The sequence below is a fragment of the Lissotriton helveticus genome, chromosome 7 (genome assembly GCF_964261635.1).
Source record: "Lissotriton helveticus chromosome 7, aLisHel1.1, whole genome shotgun sequence".
Taxonomy (NCBI): Eukaryota; Metazoa; Chordata; class Amphibia; order Caudata; family Salamandridae; genus Lissotriton; species Lissotriton helveticus.
Window position 1 is genome coordinate 1,876,673,998 of NC_136068.1, and position 17,451 is coordinate 1,876,691,448.

At 43.4% G+C, this 17,451-nt stretch overlaps 1 protein-coding gene across 1 annotated transcript; it reads left to right on the plus strand.

The window, feature by feature from the left end:
• The first annotated feature begins 12,150 nt into the window (after window positions 1-12,150).
• On the plus strand, window positions 12,151-12,726 carry LOC144769840 (olfactory receptor 5V1-like). The gene has a single exon (XM_078654026.1). The coding sequence runs from the start codon at window positions 12,151-12,153 to the stop codon at window positions 12,724-12,726; it is 576 nt and encodes a 191-aa protein (XP_078510152.1).
• The last annotated feature ends 4,725 nt before the right edge of the window (window positions 12,727-17,451 follow it).

Consider the following 17,451-nt stretch of genomic DNA (forward strand, 5'->3'; position numbering starts at 1 on the left):
CGCGTATTTGATAATGGCAATAATTCAGTGCTGCGGGTTAATTAGCTGAACTACCCCACAATCCAGCAATGTAAAGTATCTCTTATCCTGCGATGTAAGCCTCGAACGCCTCCGTTCTTCTGTGAGTCCTCGGCGTTTTCTTCACGGTGTCAGCCATGGGAGACCACACCTCCGGTCTCTCTCAATAGATGGAGCAGTTCAAAAAATATTGCCTCGCAGGGGGTTATCCAGATGAAAGCTTAGCACAGCTACAAAATCCAAACGGCTCGTGAATTGGACAACCAACTTTGTTAAGAGGGGTCCGTGACAGGAGGAACAAGCCAACCTCCTCGGGTAATATCCAATTACCGCTCCGGTGAGTAAATTCACCATGGAGAGAAACACGGACTCTGTAATAACTTTCTCCCACTGCTGGAAACAGTGACTTTTTAAAATTTATTTAGCCAAAAGCGCAAAGGCATTGAAACGGATGACGCGTTTCGACCAACTGCGTGGCCTTGATCACATACTTGCTTTGTTCAAAAAATTGTTTTAAATACACATGTGCAAAGAATCACGTGACATTGGAACTTTTTATCGCTAACAAAGGTACTGTGGCTAAAACGTGACGCAACTGTGGATAATTGTATCGCTAACCTTAAGAACATTAAGAACTCTTTTGCAATCATATTCTTAAACTGTGTATGTTGGATTGTTGTCGTTTTGGTCTTGTGTAGTTTAGATTAAATACCTTTATTTTTCTGAACTGTTGTGGAGTCAGTTTGTGGTGCGTTCATTGTGTTACTGTGAGTGTTAGTACAAATACTTTACACATTGCCTTTTGATTAGCCTTGACTGCTCGTACCAAGCTACCTAGAGGGTGAGCAGGGGTTATCTCAGAGGGTTTCCTCCTTACCCTGACTAAAAGCAAGGGTCCCTATTTGGACAGTGGTACCTACCTCTACCAACTAGAGACCCCCAGTTCTAACAAGACACTATAGGGAGGAATTAAAAGTAGTAATGTCATCACTGGGGGCTGTTGTCTTTTGTGAGGGATTTTTTTTGTGCTGTGGGTAGGGAGGACCTATGGGTTACTCCAGAAGAGTCTTGAGTAGCTATCCCCAAAATTATTCTAGCTAGAGTAGTGAAAGTTTTTAAATTGACTAGCCTAATGCAGGCAACCAGAGCTATGTGTTTAACATATCGATTCTTGGATTTTAAGTCACATTACCAATTTGAGCAGGTGCTAGATTCAATACAGCCCGCATTAGCAAGGACGTTGTTTCTCCAATTTAGATATGGGACTCTTCCGCTCTTTTCAATAACTAATAAGTGGTCTGGTGAAGCCCATTGCCTTTGTCCTGGATGCTTAGTGGAGGATGAAACAGAATTTCATGTACTGCTCCTCTGCCCAGCATACAAACAGGCCAGGTCTAAATGGTTTATACAATTGTGCAGAAATCTGGATATTAGGAATTACCGCATATTTTTTAGGATCCTAAATTCCGATACCGATCCAGTCTATGTTGTTGTAATTTCAACATTTCTCCTTGCTATGTGGTTTAAATGAAGGCATTTGTGGAAGACTGACACTTAGCTAATTGGTATAATTATTCTTGCACCAAGAGTTAGCTCTGTGAGGGAGGTAGACCACCTCCTTGTCATTTGGTCCACTGACAATGGATGCTTTAAGAGTTATAGGATGCGTTTAACAATGTTCTTAAAGTTTTTATTTTAAATTATAGTTTTAAATCAATTTTTATTTGTATAATTTTATTATCAATGATGAAGTCCTTGCTTGTCATAATTAATGAGGCCTATGTATCCCTACAGATGTATATACCAGTGTTTTTACGATATTCTATTCTTGCATATTGTTTTGGACTACGTTTTACTGTGTTGTAAATTCAAATGTGCTTGTATGGCTGTAATAGCCGCAATAAAGTTTGTAGTGTAGTTCCTATTATCCCAATAGGCTCTGCGCATTGGAATAATACCTTGAATAGTATAGGCCTAGACCAGACGTTAACTAGGTCTACTACTGTCGATATTAGACTTAAAGTTTTGGGTTTGCCAGCTAGCTCAGAGTTCACTAGAAACTTTCTCGAATAGGCAAGGAGGAGTTGAACCTCCCTGGATAGACAAGAAGGGATTTAGTTTCTGACAACCATAGAACATGACAACTTTGCTCTCCCCTAATCAAGAGTGTATCTCTAGAGTCGTGTGAAAACAAAAGACGACTTATTTTACTCAGTCAGTACGTGCATTCTTAGTCTCACCAGATTGTAGAGAAAAGGAAGAGACGGGCGTGTTCAATAAAAGATGGTATTTATTGATCAGTCTCTTTTCTCATACAAGAGAAATGGATTGATATTATTGCAATACTTATGGTTAAGTAAAGTGCATACATTAAAAGCAGAAGTATAAAATAATACTGTAAAAACATTTATATGGTTTTTAAGCCATATGAAGGTTTAAAATGAATAAAATAGATATATACACATATACATTTGACTAATCGTACTCAACTGGTGTTTCTAACTACGCCTACCCCAATGTACCTGACCTAAGCCTAATACGTGGGCGGGAATAGAAAGTTACAGTTTAAGTTAAGTTTGTTTTGCCAAGTGACTGACTAAAGAATTCTCTGCGAGGGGTTATTCAGTTCTGTACCTGGAATCTAGGATGAATGAGGAATGGTATCTCTCGTCTCTGGTCTCGATATTCCAGGCAGCCTGCGAGGGCTACCCAGAAGCGCCGGAGCTGGATTTCTCGGCAGGAGAAAGCAGCGCCTCGTTCTCAGCGCGTCAGGAAGGCGGGGCTGCGCCAGCGGGGTCTGCTCTGCTCTGGGCTTCGGCAAGTCTGGCTGCTCCGATCTCGTCACCACCGCGTGTGTTTGCATAGGGCAATATCGGTAATATTTATACCTTTAAGGTGCCGAGATTGACGTAAGGATGGACATAGATACGTCAATAAGGATGTCATACGACTTGGTCGTTAGCACATTCTTTTGCTGAAGTTCTCGGTGAAATCAAAACAATGGCCGCTGGGTTTTTCCCAGGTTGTCATAGGTTTGATTTGTTTTGAGAACTCCGTATGCCTTATCAGGGGCTGGAGGAATATCGCTTGTCTAATTAGATGGCAAGCGTTATGACCTAATCAGATAACACGTTCCTGTGCCGTAGTGTGGCTTAATCAGATAACGGTTTCTGCATCATGGAGGTTTTCTGCATCATGGGCTGGCTGCTAGTTAACTTCTTAACCAGAATAGGGTCAGGAATAGGGGGATCGATACAGAACCTATAGGAGTACATCACAAGTTATTGGTGATGATGATGATGATGATGGTGTAACTTTGTGATTTGTGTACTCTCCAAAATCCACTTACCTAATAAAACCAGAGATATGAATGCCTAACCAGTCATTTATCCTCCTTCTATATGGCTGTGGGTAACAAAAGGAGAGAAGACAACCCCAAGGCCTTCAAAGTATCAAATACATAGCTCAGCCAGGGAATAGGGCACCTTTGTCAAGGTGAGATAGCCCAAGATAATGTCACTGCTTAATTTGGCATGTAGATATGGCGGATAGGAGACGGTGGCAGAGTCTCCATTCTGCTTAGCCTGCCAAAGGTAACGAGATTGTGCCTCGCACTATAGCTGTTCAATGCATGTAAGACTCTAATTTGCCTGCATAATTTTAAACAAAACCATAGTTGATTTCACGAACGATGTTGTAACTGGTGCACTTGATTTTAAAGACTCACTTTTAAAATTGCACGCACTTTAACTCTGGCACATCTGCAGTTTTAGCGCGATTACACTAGCGCCCCTACCCTGAGTACAAGGGGGAGGGAAACTTACTGTACATTGTGAAGGCTGAGCTCGTCCTTTCTCCTGCCCCGCCCCGTTCCGACGCGGTAGCTAGTACCGTTGCGCGGAGGGCGGGTCAGGGAGAGCCAGCCATTTCCAGCGGGGGCACTTCCTGAGCGGTTAGCGCTCTAGTGATTGCTCCTCGAGGGACTATTTAGGCGGAGCCCTACCAGCTGCAAGCCGCGGATAGGAGACGGTGGCAGAGTCTCCATTCTGCTTAGCCTGCCAAAGGTAACGAGATTGTGCCTCGCACTATAGCTGTTCAATGCATGTAAGACTCTAATTTGCCTGCATAATTTTAAACAAAACCATAGTTGATTTCACGAACGATGTTGTAACTGGTGCACTTGATTTTAAAGACTCACTTTTAAAATTGCACGCACTTTAACTCTGGCACATCTGCAGTTTTAGCGCGATTACACTAGCGCCCCTACCCTGAGTACAAGGGGGAGGGAAACTTACTGTACATTGTGAAGGCTGAGCTCGTCCTTTCTCCTGCCCCGCCCCGTTCCGACGCGGTAGCTAGTACCGTTGCGCGGAGGGCGGGTCAGGGAGAGCCAGCCATTTCCAGCGGGGGCACTTCCTGAGCGGTTAGCGCTCTAGTGATTGCTCCTCGAGGGACTATTTAGGCGGAGCCCTACCAGCTGCAAGCCGCGGATAGGAGACGGTGGCAGAGTCTCCATTCTGCTTAGCCTGCCAAAGGTAACGAGATTGTGCCTCGCACTATAGCTGTTCAATGCATGTAAGACTCTAATTTGCCTGCATAATTTTAAACAAAACCATAGTTGATTTCACGAACGATGTTGTAACTGGTGCACTTGATTTTAAAGACTCACTTTTAAAATTGCACGCACTTTAACTCTGGCACATCTGCAGTTTTAGCGCGATTACACTAGCGCCCCTACCCTGAGTACAAGGGGGAGGGAAACTTACTGTACATTGTGAAGGCTGAGCTCGTCCTTTCTCCTGCCCCGCCCCGTTCCGACGCGGTAGCTAGTACCGTTGCGCGGAGGGCGGGTCAGGGAGAGCCAGCCATTTCCAGCGGGGGCACTTCCTGAGCGGTTAGCGCTCTAGTGATTGCTCCTCGAGGGACTATTTAGCCATCGCCCCCACTAAAGCGCGCAGCGATAGCGCGCAGCGGCGCCGAAGCGTCGCCGAAGACCAGCCAAAGACCTGCCCGTCTGCGCCCGTCCGCGACAGTACGTGGCATAGGGGCATTACTGCCACCCACCATGGCCTCCATCACCACAGGTATGAGACACATAGTTTACTCCTCTGAAACTCTCCGACGGCTTCAATCTACCGTCAACTGCACTGCTCGAATTCCTAGTCAACAGCTCGAGGGCAGTTTCTCGTGTCTTCATTGTAGGTTTCAATCAGTGGAGAGTAAGCATCTTAAAAACACTAATATCTCGAAAACTAGCTCTCCCATGAGTTATACATGTCTCCTTTTAAACGTACGATCCCTTCCAAAGCATCAACTACAGATTTGGGACCTTATCTCTACTAAACAGCCTGACATATGTTTCTTCACCGAAACATGGCTGAAGCCCCACACGGTAACAGCAATCACGCTAGGGGTCCCATCAGGCTACAAGATTATACATGCTGATCGACCCATTAAAACTGGCGGAGGATTAGCCATTATATTCAAAGACAGATATAAGGTCACAATCCTAGAACAAAAATGCTGCCCCTCTCTGGAATTCCTGGCCTTCAAAATTAGCCTTCTTGGAAACACTTCCTGGAGAGGCGCCTTGGTGTATCGCCCACCAGCCCCTAACCCTGCCTTCTCGCTGTCCCTCCTGGAGCTGGTAGCCCCACACATTAAAGCTAAGGAGGACTTTTTCCTCCTTGGGGACTTTAACATACACATGGACAACCCTCTACTCTCCGAAACAGCTCAGCTCACGGCAGACCTGTCTACTCTTGGGTTAGTGGCAATAAACAGAGGTGCAACGCACTCAGGAGGCCACACTTTGGACTCCATATTCACTAACTCCACCAATATTGGTTGTCCCCCTGCCAAAGAAGTCTGCTGGACGGACCACTATTTAGTTGAATTCCAGGTCACAAGACAGTTTAAACGACCATACAGAACACCGCCCCCGCCAATTCTCCGCCGCCAATGGCACAAAATATCTGTGGAAAACTGGCGTGAAAACTGGCTACAACCCACTTTTACTGATGCTGACTCCGCAGAGACAGCTCTGGAGAAACTAAATAACTCACTTAAACATGCAATAGACATTCTGGCCCCTCTGAAATCACACAAACAGTACCCCCCTTCCAAGCAGGAAAAATGGTACACTCCTGACCTCAGGATGGAAAAACAGAAATGCAGGCGCTTAGAAAAAGCCTGGAGATCATCAAAAAATGTAGAGCAAAAGGAAATTTTTCTAGAAGCTCAATCATGCTATTATAAAAACATCAAAAAAGCAAGGAAAAATAACATCTCTCTACAACTGGCACAGGCAGGTAATTGCTCACGTGAACTGTTTAAAATCCTACAGAGCTTTGTGAAACCTATAGCAAGCGAGAGCCCCGAAGACGCCTCACAAGAATTGTGCGATGAGATATCCACGTACTTTGAGGAAAAAATCACCCTCATATACAACAAAATAGTGGCGTCCAGGGATGTTGGCTCCACCACTCTCCACTATAAAAAATCTTCCTCACAAAATGAGAACTCTTTACTCACCTTTCCACCAGTCAGAGACCAAGACCTTCCATTGCTTATTAACCATATAAAATCAGGCTCCCCCAATGACCACCTCCCCGCCAAAATGGTAGCCCCTCTGATCACCCTCCTTGGACCCTCTATTCAAGCTGTCGTGAATATCTCATTAGCAGAAGGACAGGTCCCAAGGGAATGGAAGATTGCGGTGGTGAACCCAATTAGGAAAAAAACGGCCTCCCCCTGGACAGATCTCTCTAACCTCCGGCCCATCTCCCTCCTTCCCTACATCGGTAAGATGACAGAGAAGCACGTGAACACCCATGTATCCAATTTCATCGAGGCAACGGAAGGCCTGGACCCTTCACAATCTGGGTTCAGGCCAAACCACAGCACCGAATCAGCCCTACTAGCAGTGACCAACAACATCAGGATGTCACTAGACGGCGGGGGGTCTATGATTCTGGTGCTGCTGGACCTATCCGCTGCCTTCGATACGGTGTCTCACGAAGTGCTTCTCGGCCGTCTGGGGGACGTGGGGCTGGGAGGAACAGCTCTGTCCTGGATGGAGAGTTTTCTCACCGGCCGCTCTCAGGAAGTCAGGATGGGCTCCCATAAATCCACCTCTAGGGAGCTCACCAGGGGAGTGCCACAGGGCTCATGCCTAAGCCCCACACTGTTTAATGTGTATGTGGCCCCCCTGGCTGACATAGTGAGGTCCTTTGGGTTCACCCCGGTGTCCTACGCCGACGACACCCAACTTCTATTTCCCTTCAAAACTCTAACACCCGCCCTGAAAAAATCCTTCGCTGATGGCATGAGGGCAGTCTCAAGGTGGATGACTGAGAACTGCCTTCAATGCAATGTGGCTAAAACTGAGGTGCTACTGTTTGGGGCGGCAGCATCAGAATGGTCTAATGAGTGGTGGCCTTCAGAACTAGGTCCAGTGCCCATCCCAAAACAGACTGTGAAAAACCTGGGAGTATTATTCGATCAAACCCTGACATTTAAAGACCACGTCAACCAGGTTGCCGGCACGTGCTTTAGGGCCATTGGACTGCTGCGAAGAGTGTTCCCCTACCTCAGTGACAACCACAGAAAAACTCTAGTTCAGGCGCTAGTTATTAGTAGATTGGACTACTGCAATGGCCTTCTCTTATCCACCAATGAAGGCCAGTTAAAGAAACTGCAAGTAGTCCAAAACACGGCAGCGAGGCTAGTCCTCAATATGCCATCTAGGACCCCCTCCTGCCCACTTCTGGCGGAACTTCACTGGCTGCCTGTGCGGCAACGTACCCAGTTCAAAACGCTGTGCATAATTCACAAATGTCTGTCAGGGAACGGCCCAAAATACCTTACCAAAGCCTTTCTACCCTATGCCCCAAGCCGCTCTCTGCGCTCTAGTAATTTGCAACTATTACAGGTCCCCAAAATAAAGAAATGCCGACAAGGAGGACGTGCTCTGGCATATGCTGGACCAGCTCTGTGGAACTCCCTCCCCCTCACATTAAAACAAATAACCAATCACTTATCCTTCCGCAAATCCCTTAAAACATATCTCTTTAACAGTACTTAAACCCCCTCCCTTCTTCCAGCAACTTTTTCCTAATGACTTGGCACAGTCCTTGTTTCCCTCTGAAAGGCAAAGCGCGGAGATACCCCTTCGGGGGTTTATTCATGCGCTATAGAAGCATATAAAATAAAAATAAATAAAATAAATACCAATCCAAAGTAACCAAGGTACTAAAGAAACTGTTTCCTCGATGTATTGCTGATCAAGCTGTACATGGATAATATAACTAGAAGCTGTCGGGTGGAGATGTAAAATCCCACAACAAATGTGATATTCCTCAGTCTGAGGTAACAAAACTTTCTGGTAACCCCAGACCCCTGCCCTGTTGACTGTTCCAGGGATATATTGGGCATTGTGCACTATTAACAAGGGAAACATATTACATATGACTGAAGGACTGGAGAGATTGGAATCAGCTCCTGCTGATCTGCCAAGCTTTAAGCGACAAGAAATCGCCAGAGAGTGCCAAGTACCAGCTGAATTAAAAGTGAGTCTCTGATAGCTAAACTCCTTCACATCCAACAAAGACTGTCCATTATATATATATTACCTACTGGTGGTCACCAGTAGGTCATTATTGTAAGGACCTAGTTTCCATGGGAAAGCATTTTTTGATTGGCTATAACTTTGGTGTGGTTTAACCAATCTGCATTAAATCTTACCAAAAAGTGTTGCAGTAGGTTCTATTGATCAGGAGAGTTTGAGGGTGACATGTGCAGTGGAGATTGAGAATTTGGGGCAAGGAATAAGGTTGCGTTTATAATGTTAATTCCCACAGGAAGCTTTAGCCACCTCTAAAGCCTGAGCTGCTGAACAGACTTACACCAAATTTGGCAGGTAGGTAGATGTCAGTTCAGGGAAGTGCCTTTTGTTAATTGGGTGTAAATCTGTTCAACAGTTTTTGAGAAATGTAAAAATGATATTAATATCTCTGGTGGTTAATCAGGAATTTCCATGACCATGGGAATGCTCTGATTGGCTGGTTGTAACCTGCATTGAATGTTGCAGCTCCCAGTTTATCTATTGGGAACAGTTCCTGGACCTGAAAATTTGAGTGAAAGCCCACATAAGTGGTCAGTGTGGAGATACTCTGACCCCCATGGTTGGGAAATGGAGGTATTTGTGACAAAAGTTATGTATTTTTTTAATCTTGCCTGATGCTCACGCAGACATCCTGACCACCAACATGGTCACCCTGTGTACTGTCCTGTGGACCTCACACCAATCGAAGTTGATGCAAATATTGTTGAAAATATAAAAAATATATCAGTGAATCATTAATACACCTTATATTATTTTGAGATTCTGCTAAATGTTTTTATAGAGTTATTTTTATAGTGAGTTATCTACTGTGATGGTTAGAAGTAATTGTATAGTTATAATTTGTGATTGCTGTGGTGACTATTGAAATCCTGCTCACTTTTGCGACACACCTGCAGGATCGCAATTACCAATGGCATTGCAATATCTGGAGTCACCGCGAAAACGGAAAATAGGTTTTAGAGATGTTGTTCTAGAAATACAGTAGAAAAAAATTTGAAGTGTACATTAATAAACGTCTAGTGGTTAGAATACTGTAATATGTGTTATATATGTGTTTTCACTTTATGGGAAAGGTGTGATTGTCGCGGTTAACAAAGTCATTCTAACATTATCCTAATAAGATCGTTTGTAAAGAAACATAGCCCAAAAATATGAGTTTAAAAATACTTTGAAAGAAGTATGTATATAGGAATGTGTGTAGGCCAATGTTCAGAATAGATTTTTTTACATTAATATATATACATACATATATACGTGTGTATATATCAATATGTATTCCCTTCAAAATTAAAGGTCACCTGGATGTAATAGTTAGGCTCACATTTCACTCGTACGCCAGAGAAATTCAGCAGTTATAGTTAGTTGAGCTACTCACCCCCCTAAAATTCACTGCTTAATCCTCACATATTACATCACTCATGACATGGGCAGTGATATCACTCATGACATCACTGATGACATCTCAAATGAAATCACTGAGCCACCCTAGTACCTGAAATATTGTAAAGGTTTTTTTTCTTTAGTTTTTGGCCAACCCACAAACACTTTGTGAAAACACAAAAAACAAAAGAAATAATTCAATGGCCACCATGTTTCCACAGTGGTGAAGGGAGGGGGCAGGCCCTGTGGTGTGATCTAAGTTGGGAAATTGATTCCCCTTCAATCCTGAGGGCCCCTGGGGGCCAACTAGCCCACCAGGTACCTCCAGTAAGTGCCAGAAGCCTGCATTGCAAAGAGGCGGTCCAGACCATGCCCATTTTACACCTCTCTGCAACGCAGCTCTGTGGTGCTTACTGGAGGTACCTGGTTGGCTAGTTGGACCCCAGGGACTGTAAGGATTCCAGCGGACTTAATCTCCCAACTTAAAGCAGCTACAGGGCGTGTTTACACGCATCACCTCAGCTCCCCCTCCCTTCGCCACTGTGCAAACGCGCCCGTAGCGCATTTTAAGAGGTAGTTTTAATTCCCCTGCCCTATTATGTACTAGGGGCTTACAGAGGAGGTCATGCTAATTATATGGGTACCCCAACGCATAGTGTTCCCTAGTGAATGTAGATGTTTTCAATGTATTCTAAGTGTATTTTAGCATACCACTGGCTCTGGGCCTGGTTAGTCAGAGTCAGTTACCACCAGTACCCGTCTGAAAAAGTTGCGGGCACAGGATGATTTTGTAACAAGGCCTCTTTCTGCTCCTCTGCACATGTCTTGCTTCTTCCTGCACTTTTCTTCATATGTGTGGACTTCTGTTGCTTCTTTCTGCATTTATTTTGCTTCTTTCTGTGTGTTTTTTCTTCTTTCTTCACATGTTCTACCTCTGTAGGCATAGTTAGAAACTGGCATTTAAAAAACCTTTGAAATTCACTGAAAAAACTATAGGTTTCAGGCACGTTATAGTTAGAAATTAGCATTTAATAAACCTTTGACATTCACTGTAAAAACCATAGGTTTCAGGCACGTTATAGTTAGAAATTAGTTTTTAAAAACCTTGGAAATTCACTGAAAAAATAATAGGTGTGAGTACCTCTATGGATGAGTGGTGGTGTGTGAGTGTTTATATAGGTGTATGAGTAGATATGATAGTCCTGTACTGCGTGGACATAAGTATGAGTGACTGTACAGGTGAGTGAGTGGAAGTGTGTGTGTAAACCTAAGAATCAGTGAGTGTGTATGTAGTTATTGCTGTTGGAATGTCTATGGTTTTGAGAATGGCAGTCTGTAATTTAGAGTGGGTCTAGCAAAGGTAATATTAGGGTGTAAGAAGATGCAGCAATTTATCACAGGGATGATATCATCAGTGATGCCATCAGTGATGTCATTTGAGATGTCATCAGTGATGTCATCAGTGATGTCACTGACCATGTCATGAGTGATGTAATATGTGATGTCATCCGCAGTGCATTGCAGGGGCGCAAGTTATAGTTAGCAGAACTAACTATAAAGGATACATTTCTATGGTTTTGTATGAGTGAAATGTCCAGCTAACCATAACACCCCTGAAACCTATGGTTTTTTCATTGAATAGATAGATAGATAGATAGATAGAGTACATTTGTACAGTGTATGTCCCCAAACATTTATCAAAATTCAAATACAAAGTTTCTGTTTTTCTTTCAGGTGCTGATCAAACTCAACGTTTGCACTGCAACGTTAGGAAAATGAAAGCTGACAACCACAGTTCACTGAAGGATTTCCTGATTGTAGGATTTTCAGATCTTCCACAATTACGGATTCCCCTTTTTATGGCATTTTTGGTGATTTACATCTTTACTCTAATGGGTAACCTACTGATCATAGTAACTATTTACTGCAACTCACAACTACAAACACCTATGTATTTTTTCCTCACAAATTTGTCCTTCAATGACATTTGTTATACCACAGTTGTTTTCCCACAAATGCTGGTCCACGTCTTCATGAAGGACACACATGTTTCCTTTAGTGCATGTCTACTGCAGGTGTATTTATTCTTGGTGATGGTGGCAGTTGAATATCTCCTTCTCTTGGTAATGTCTCTGGACCGGTACATTGCCATCTGTAATCCTTTACGTTATATGACTGTCATGAAAAAGAATACATGCTTTAAGCTGGCTCTGGGAACTTGGGTAGCAAGTTTCATGATCCCAGTTCCACACACTGTATTACTGTCTGAGCTTAATTTCTGCGAGTCACATACACTCAACCATTTTTTCTGTGATGTCACAGCTCTTCTGAAGATTTCCTGCAGCAACACACACACAATTGAGACACTTACATATATTGTGGGTTCTGCAGTGACATTCATGTCCTTCCTTTTAATCATCATTTCTTATGTTAAGATTGCTTCATCCATCCTGAGAATAAAATCAAAAGGCGGGAGACAGAAGGCATTTTCGACATGTGTGTCACATATTACTGTGGTTGTTCTATTCTTCGGTTCTCTCTTTGCTACCTATGTGCGCCCCACATCAACATATTCAATGAGAGAAGTCAAGATTTCATCTTTGTCATATATTGCTCTTGCTCCCCTATGTAACCCTATTATATACTGTCTGAAAAACACAGAGTTTAAAAATGTTTTGAGAAGGACAAAGGATATGAGATAGAATTTGGAGGAATAGTACACTGTCTATTTAAGGAGGGTATAACCTGTATTTTGGAGATAGGTATCTGGTTTTGTGGTATATGTTTCTGTATGAGACAATAGTTTGCGTTATTAGGTAAATAAAATCCCTTCTGCAGTACAACACTAAATGACATTAATAATCATAGGCTATTTACATTTTACCATGTTAGGTCCCACATTTTACCAACAAGCTAATCTAAATAGGATTACATTGGAGAATATTTTTTACATAATCCTTGAATTCTACCTGTTAAAAATTCACTTTTATACAAACATAGCTTATTATTTGTATTTCTAGATGCTTATAATGTTTTCTGGAAACTTGAATCATTTTAGTTCTATGTCACAAATGCAGAACTTACAATTTTGCTCAAGAGATGTGAAACCACCCAGACATGTTACAGTGCAAAACATAAATAACAGTGACTGACGTGACATAGTAAAAACACTACCCTTGTGAAAACTAATGATTTTTGGGTCATACCTTATTGTAGATAGTTTCTACTACTTGCTTCCATGACCTTGAGAATGCTATGGGTCAATTATTCCAAATTACCCAGGTCAATGTACAAGACTGAGAGGAAAAGTGGTTAACAACTATTTAAAATTTTAATTCATATTCCTGAATAAAACATGTCCGATAGTTCCTGCCATGTATGGTCTACCATTTTTTTTTGTCCTCATCTCACCCTTGGCAAATACAATCGAACACTGGTAACCCTAATCCATCCTGGGCGCCCAGGGCTGAAGTTCTTACTTTGCCTGGAGCCATCCCGGCTGCCCCTTTATTCTGGGGCCAGGTGTAATCATAGGACATTCTCAGGATCTTACATCAGCCTCATTTCTACAACCCAGTCTATCAGGGGTTGCCAGACTTTACTATTGGTGTTATGTAGCATTCTAGATTCAAAATGTGCCATTCTTAAGACAGCCCGGAGCCAGTTTTCATATATGGGAGGGCTAGGATCTTTCCACAACTTACAGATTTCTCTACGTGCAATGAGTATAAGAGTGAAGAATAGAGCAGCCTGTGTCCCCCTAAATCTACTAATAAGGTCCTTATCCAGACCAAACAAGACCCTTACAGCGTTCAATCTCAATGTCACTTTAAAAATACTCTCCAAAGCCTTCTCCACAGTACCCCAAAAGATCCCCAGAATAGAACATTCATAAAAGACGTGGATATCATCCGCCTCTGACATACCACATCTAGGGCACAGGGGGGGTGGGCTAACAAACTTTGCAATTTTCTTTGGCATATAGTAAAGCCTATTTACAATATAGAAGTGATTCTTCTTGAGAGAGGCAGACCTAACATATTTATACAGGTATTAGAGAGATGTATCATAAAGGGTGCCCAAAACAACATCCAAACTAGACAAGCTCCAAACAAGATGTAATGAGGGTGCCTGTAATTCATCTGCCTCCATCAGCTACCTATACCATAGTCCCACTTCCCTTTTCTTATAGCCCGAGGATTGGAGAGCAAACTCAATGTCCCAGTTACCGCCGATGTTCTCTTTCTCAGCGGTAAACCAGGAACAGAGTTGGATATATTTAAACCTAGAAAAGGAGTCCCTAATTTTTTATCTCAAAACCTCACAGGGGAGTACTCCCTCTGATGTTACCAAGTCTGACCAAGTTGTTATTCCTGCTCTCCTAACAGGAAGGGACAGAGGGGCATATTACCAAGCAATAGCGATAATTATCGCTATTGCTTGGTTAGAGACAAAAATTTACCGCTGAGCTGTGGCGATTTTTATCGCAGATAAACCTTGGTAGTACCAAGGTTTATCGTAAATGCGATAAAAAACGCCCGCAATGCATGAATATCGCTGAAAAGTCAGCGATATTCATGCATTACCGAGCTAATGCTCTTAGCCATGTTATCCACCTCCCATTGGATAATATGGCTAAGAACTGCTCAGGGCAGGTGTTAGCTTTTGGAGATATTCGCGCTTAGCGCAAATATCTCCAAAAGTCGCTAACATCTTGGCACGCCCACTTTGCATGTCATTAGTGATAAATATCACTGACATGCAAAGTGGGGCCCAATATGGTCGCTATCTCCTACTAGCTGTCGCTAACTGGTGTTAGCGACAGCTAGGTAATAGGGAGATAATTTTATCTCCGCTTTCTTGGCTTTTAAAGCCAAAAAAGCGGAGATAAACCCCCTTGATAGTATGCCCAAGAGTATCCTGGAGACAAGATGGTGTACCGGGGGAATCCCATATTGGGGCAAAATCCGAATAGTATTTTATACCCCAAATATCTTTTACTCTACTCCAGAGCAATAAGGCAGTTTTTAAAACCTTGAGGCGTCCCGTTTTGTAGAACCTCGGTGCGCCGAATTTATACAAAAACCCAGGCCCACCTCCCTCTCGGTCCACCATCGTATTGAGGATCTGTCCCCAATTAGAAACATCCGGGGTGGTGAGGAGGCTTTGTATATTTCTTAGTTGGAAAGCGAAGGCATACCATAGGATATCAGGAAGCGCAAGTCCCCCCTTTAACAGCCTTCTTTTCAATTTTTCCATGATATCCTTGCGTTCCTATTTGCCCAAATAAAACTGCCAATCTTTCTCTCTCCTCCACTCTCGGGAATACCTCTACCGGATTACTAGTGTAGACCATCAGGTCATCCGCATACAATGCCAACTGGCAGCTATATTCCTCTATTCTAAAAGGTGTAATTCGTTCGTCTAACCTCAGTGCCTGTGCCAACGTCTCAATAAAGAGATCAAACAGGAGGGGCGAGATGGGACACCCCTGCCTGGTTCCCCTCCCGATATTGAAACATGGTGTCAAAAAGCCATTCAATAAGATCGCAGCCGATGCCCCCTCATAACATCCTCTCAGTGCCTGGAAAAAAGTTGTTCCGAACCCCATCGTGCTGAGAACATCCCAAAGAAATCACCAGTTGACAGTCATATGCTGCCACCGCGAGCGGCTCCGACGGTGCCTCTGCAAGATCGATACTCCCAATAAGCTGTAAGGATAATTCATGGATATATCTACCAGGTATAAATCCCCTCTGGTCAGGGTTAATAAGTGATGGAGCCAACTTGGCCAGTCTCCCTGCCAAAACGCTGGTAAAGATCTTATAGTCTGCGTTTAGCAGGGAGACTGGCCCGTAAGAGTCCACCTTAAGGGGATCTTTCCCTGGTTTTAAAATTAGCACAATAGTAGACTCCTTTCAAGAAGGCCGAATTTTGCCCTCTGGGCTATAGATATAATTGAATAGATCACATAATCTCGGCACCAGGAGATCTCGAAATACTTTATATACTTCGCCAGGAAGAGCATCGAGCCCGCTGCTTTATTATTTTAAATTTTTTGAAAATTTAATTTCTTCCTCTGTAAAGCAGCTATTCAGCATGTTTCGGCCTTCCTCAGTCAAACCTGGAAGAGCCTTACTTTCCAACCACCGCAGGGTGCTATCGGGACTTGGGGACGACTCTTCCTGGTATAATTGTGAAAAGAGGGAAAAGAAACATCTTTCTATATCCTCCTGATAACAGGATATAGTGCCCTGCTCATTGATAATCAGCCTGTTGATATTATTTCTGACTCGGTCTGCTCTAATCTTACTGGCCAGTATCGCCCCAGCTTTCTCACCATACTCGTAGTTTTCCATAGAGTAAACGGCCCACTTTGCCTTAACTTTCAAGTCTAACAGTCCTCGATAATCTAACCGAAGGCACTCTAGCTCCAATAATATCTGTGGTAAATCTTCTACTTGTGCTCTCTAGAATTGCGATTTTATCTTCCAGTGTTTTAAATTTGGATTGCTCCTTCCTATTATTTGAACTAGTCAAACTGAGAAATTGTCCTCGTAGGTGGGCCTTATATGTGTCCCAGACGATCTCTAGTGGGGCTGAACCAATATTTTCAGAAAAAAAACTTGGTGGTGGAAATACCTGCTGCTGTGACTATGTCCCGGTCATTTATTTATTTTATTTATTTATTGGTATATTTGTATAGCGCTTCACTGTCACCCCAAGGGCATCCTGGCGCTTTAGATCACTATCAGCAACAGAACTACTAACTTACACTGCCCTAGGGAACAGGTGGGTCTTCCGCGCTTTTTTAAATATTAAAAGGTCCTTTTGACCTCATAAAAGAAGTGGCAGAGAATTCCAGAGTTTAGCCGCTGCGACACTAAACGAGCGTCCGCCCATCCTCACTCTCTGAAATCTCGGTACCACCACCAGCCACGCAGAAGAGGAGCGCAAGCAGCGCGTGGAAGAATACCAGGAAAACATATTCTGCAGTGGGACCGGGCCCTGTCCGTGCAAAGCCTTGAACACCAGACATGCAGCTTTGTACTGAACCCGTAGATGGACTGGCAACCAATGTAAGTCCCGGAGAGCAGCGGTGGAAGAGCTGAGATTAGGGCGAGAAAGAGCCAGCTTGGCCGCCATATTCTGCACCCGTTGCAGTTTTCAAAGCAATGTTTTAGGGGCTTCCAGAAGTAGAGCGTTACAATAGTCTAAACGACTTAAGATGGTCCCACGCACTACTTCTGGTCTAGACTGTTCAGGTAAAAGGGGCAAAACTTTGCGGAGCATGGGCAGCAGCATCATGCACGTAGCCGTGGTCTTATTTACATGCATATCCAGCTGCAAGTTATGCCCAAAAGTAACCCCTAAATTACGTGCAGACTCAGCGGCTGACACTGTCTCAGAAAAGGTCAAGGGCCAAA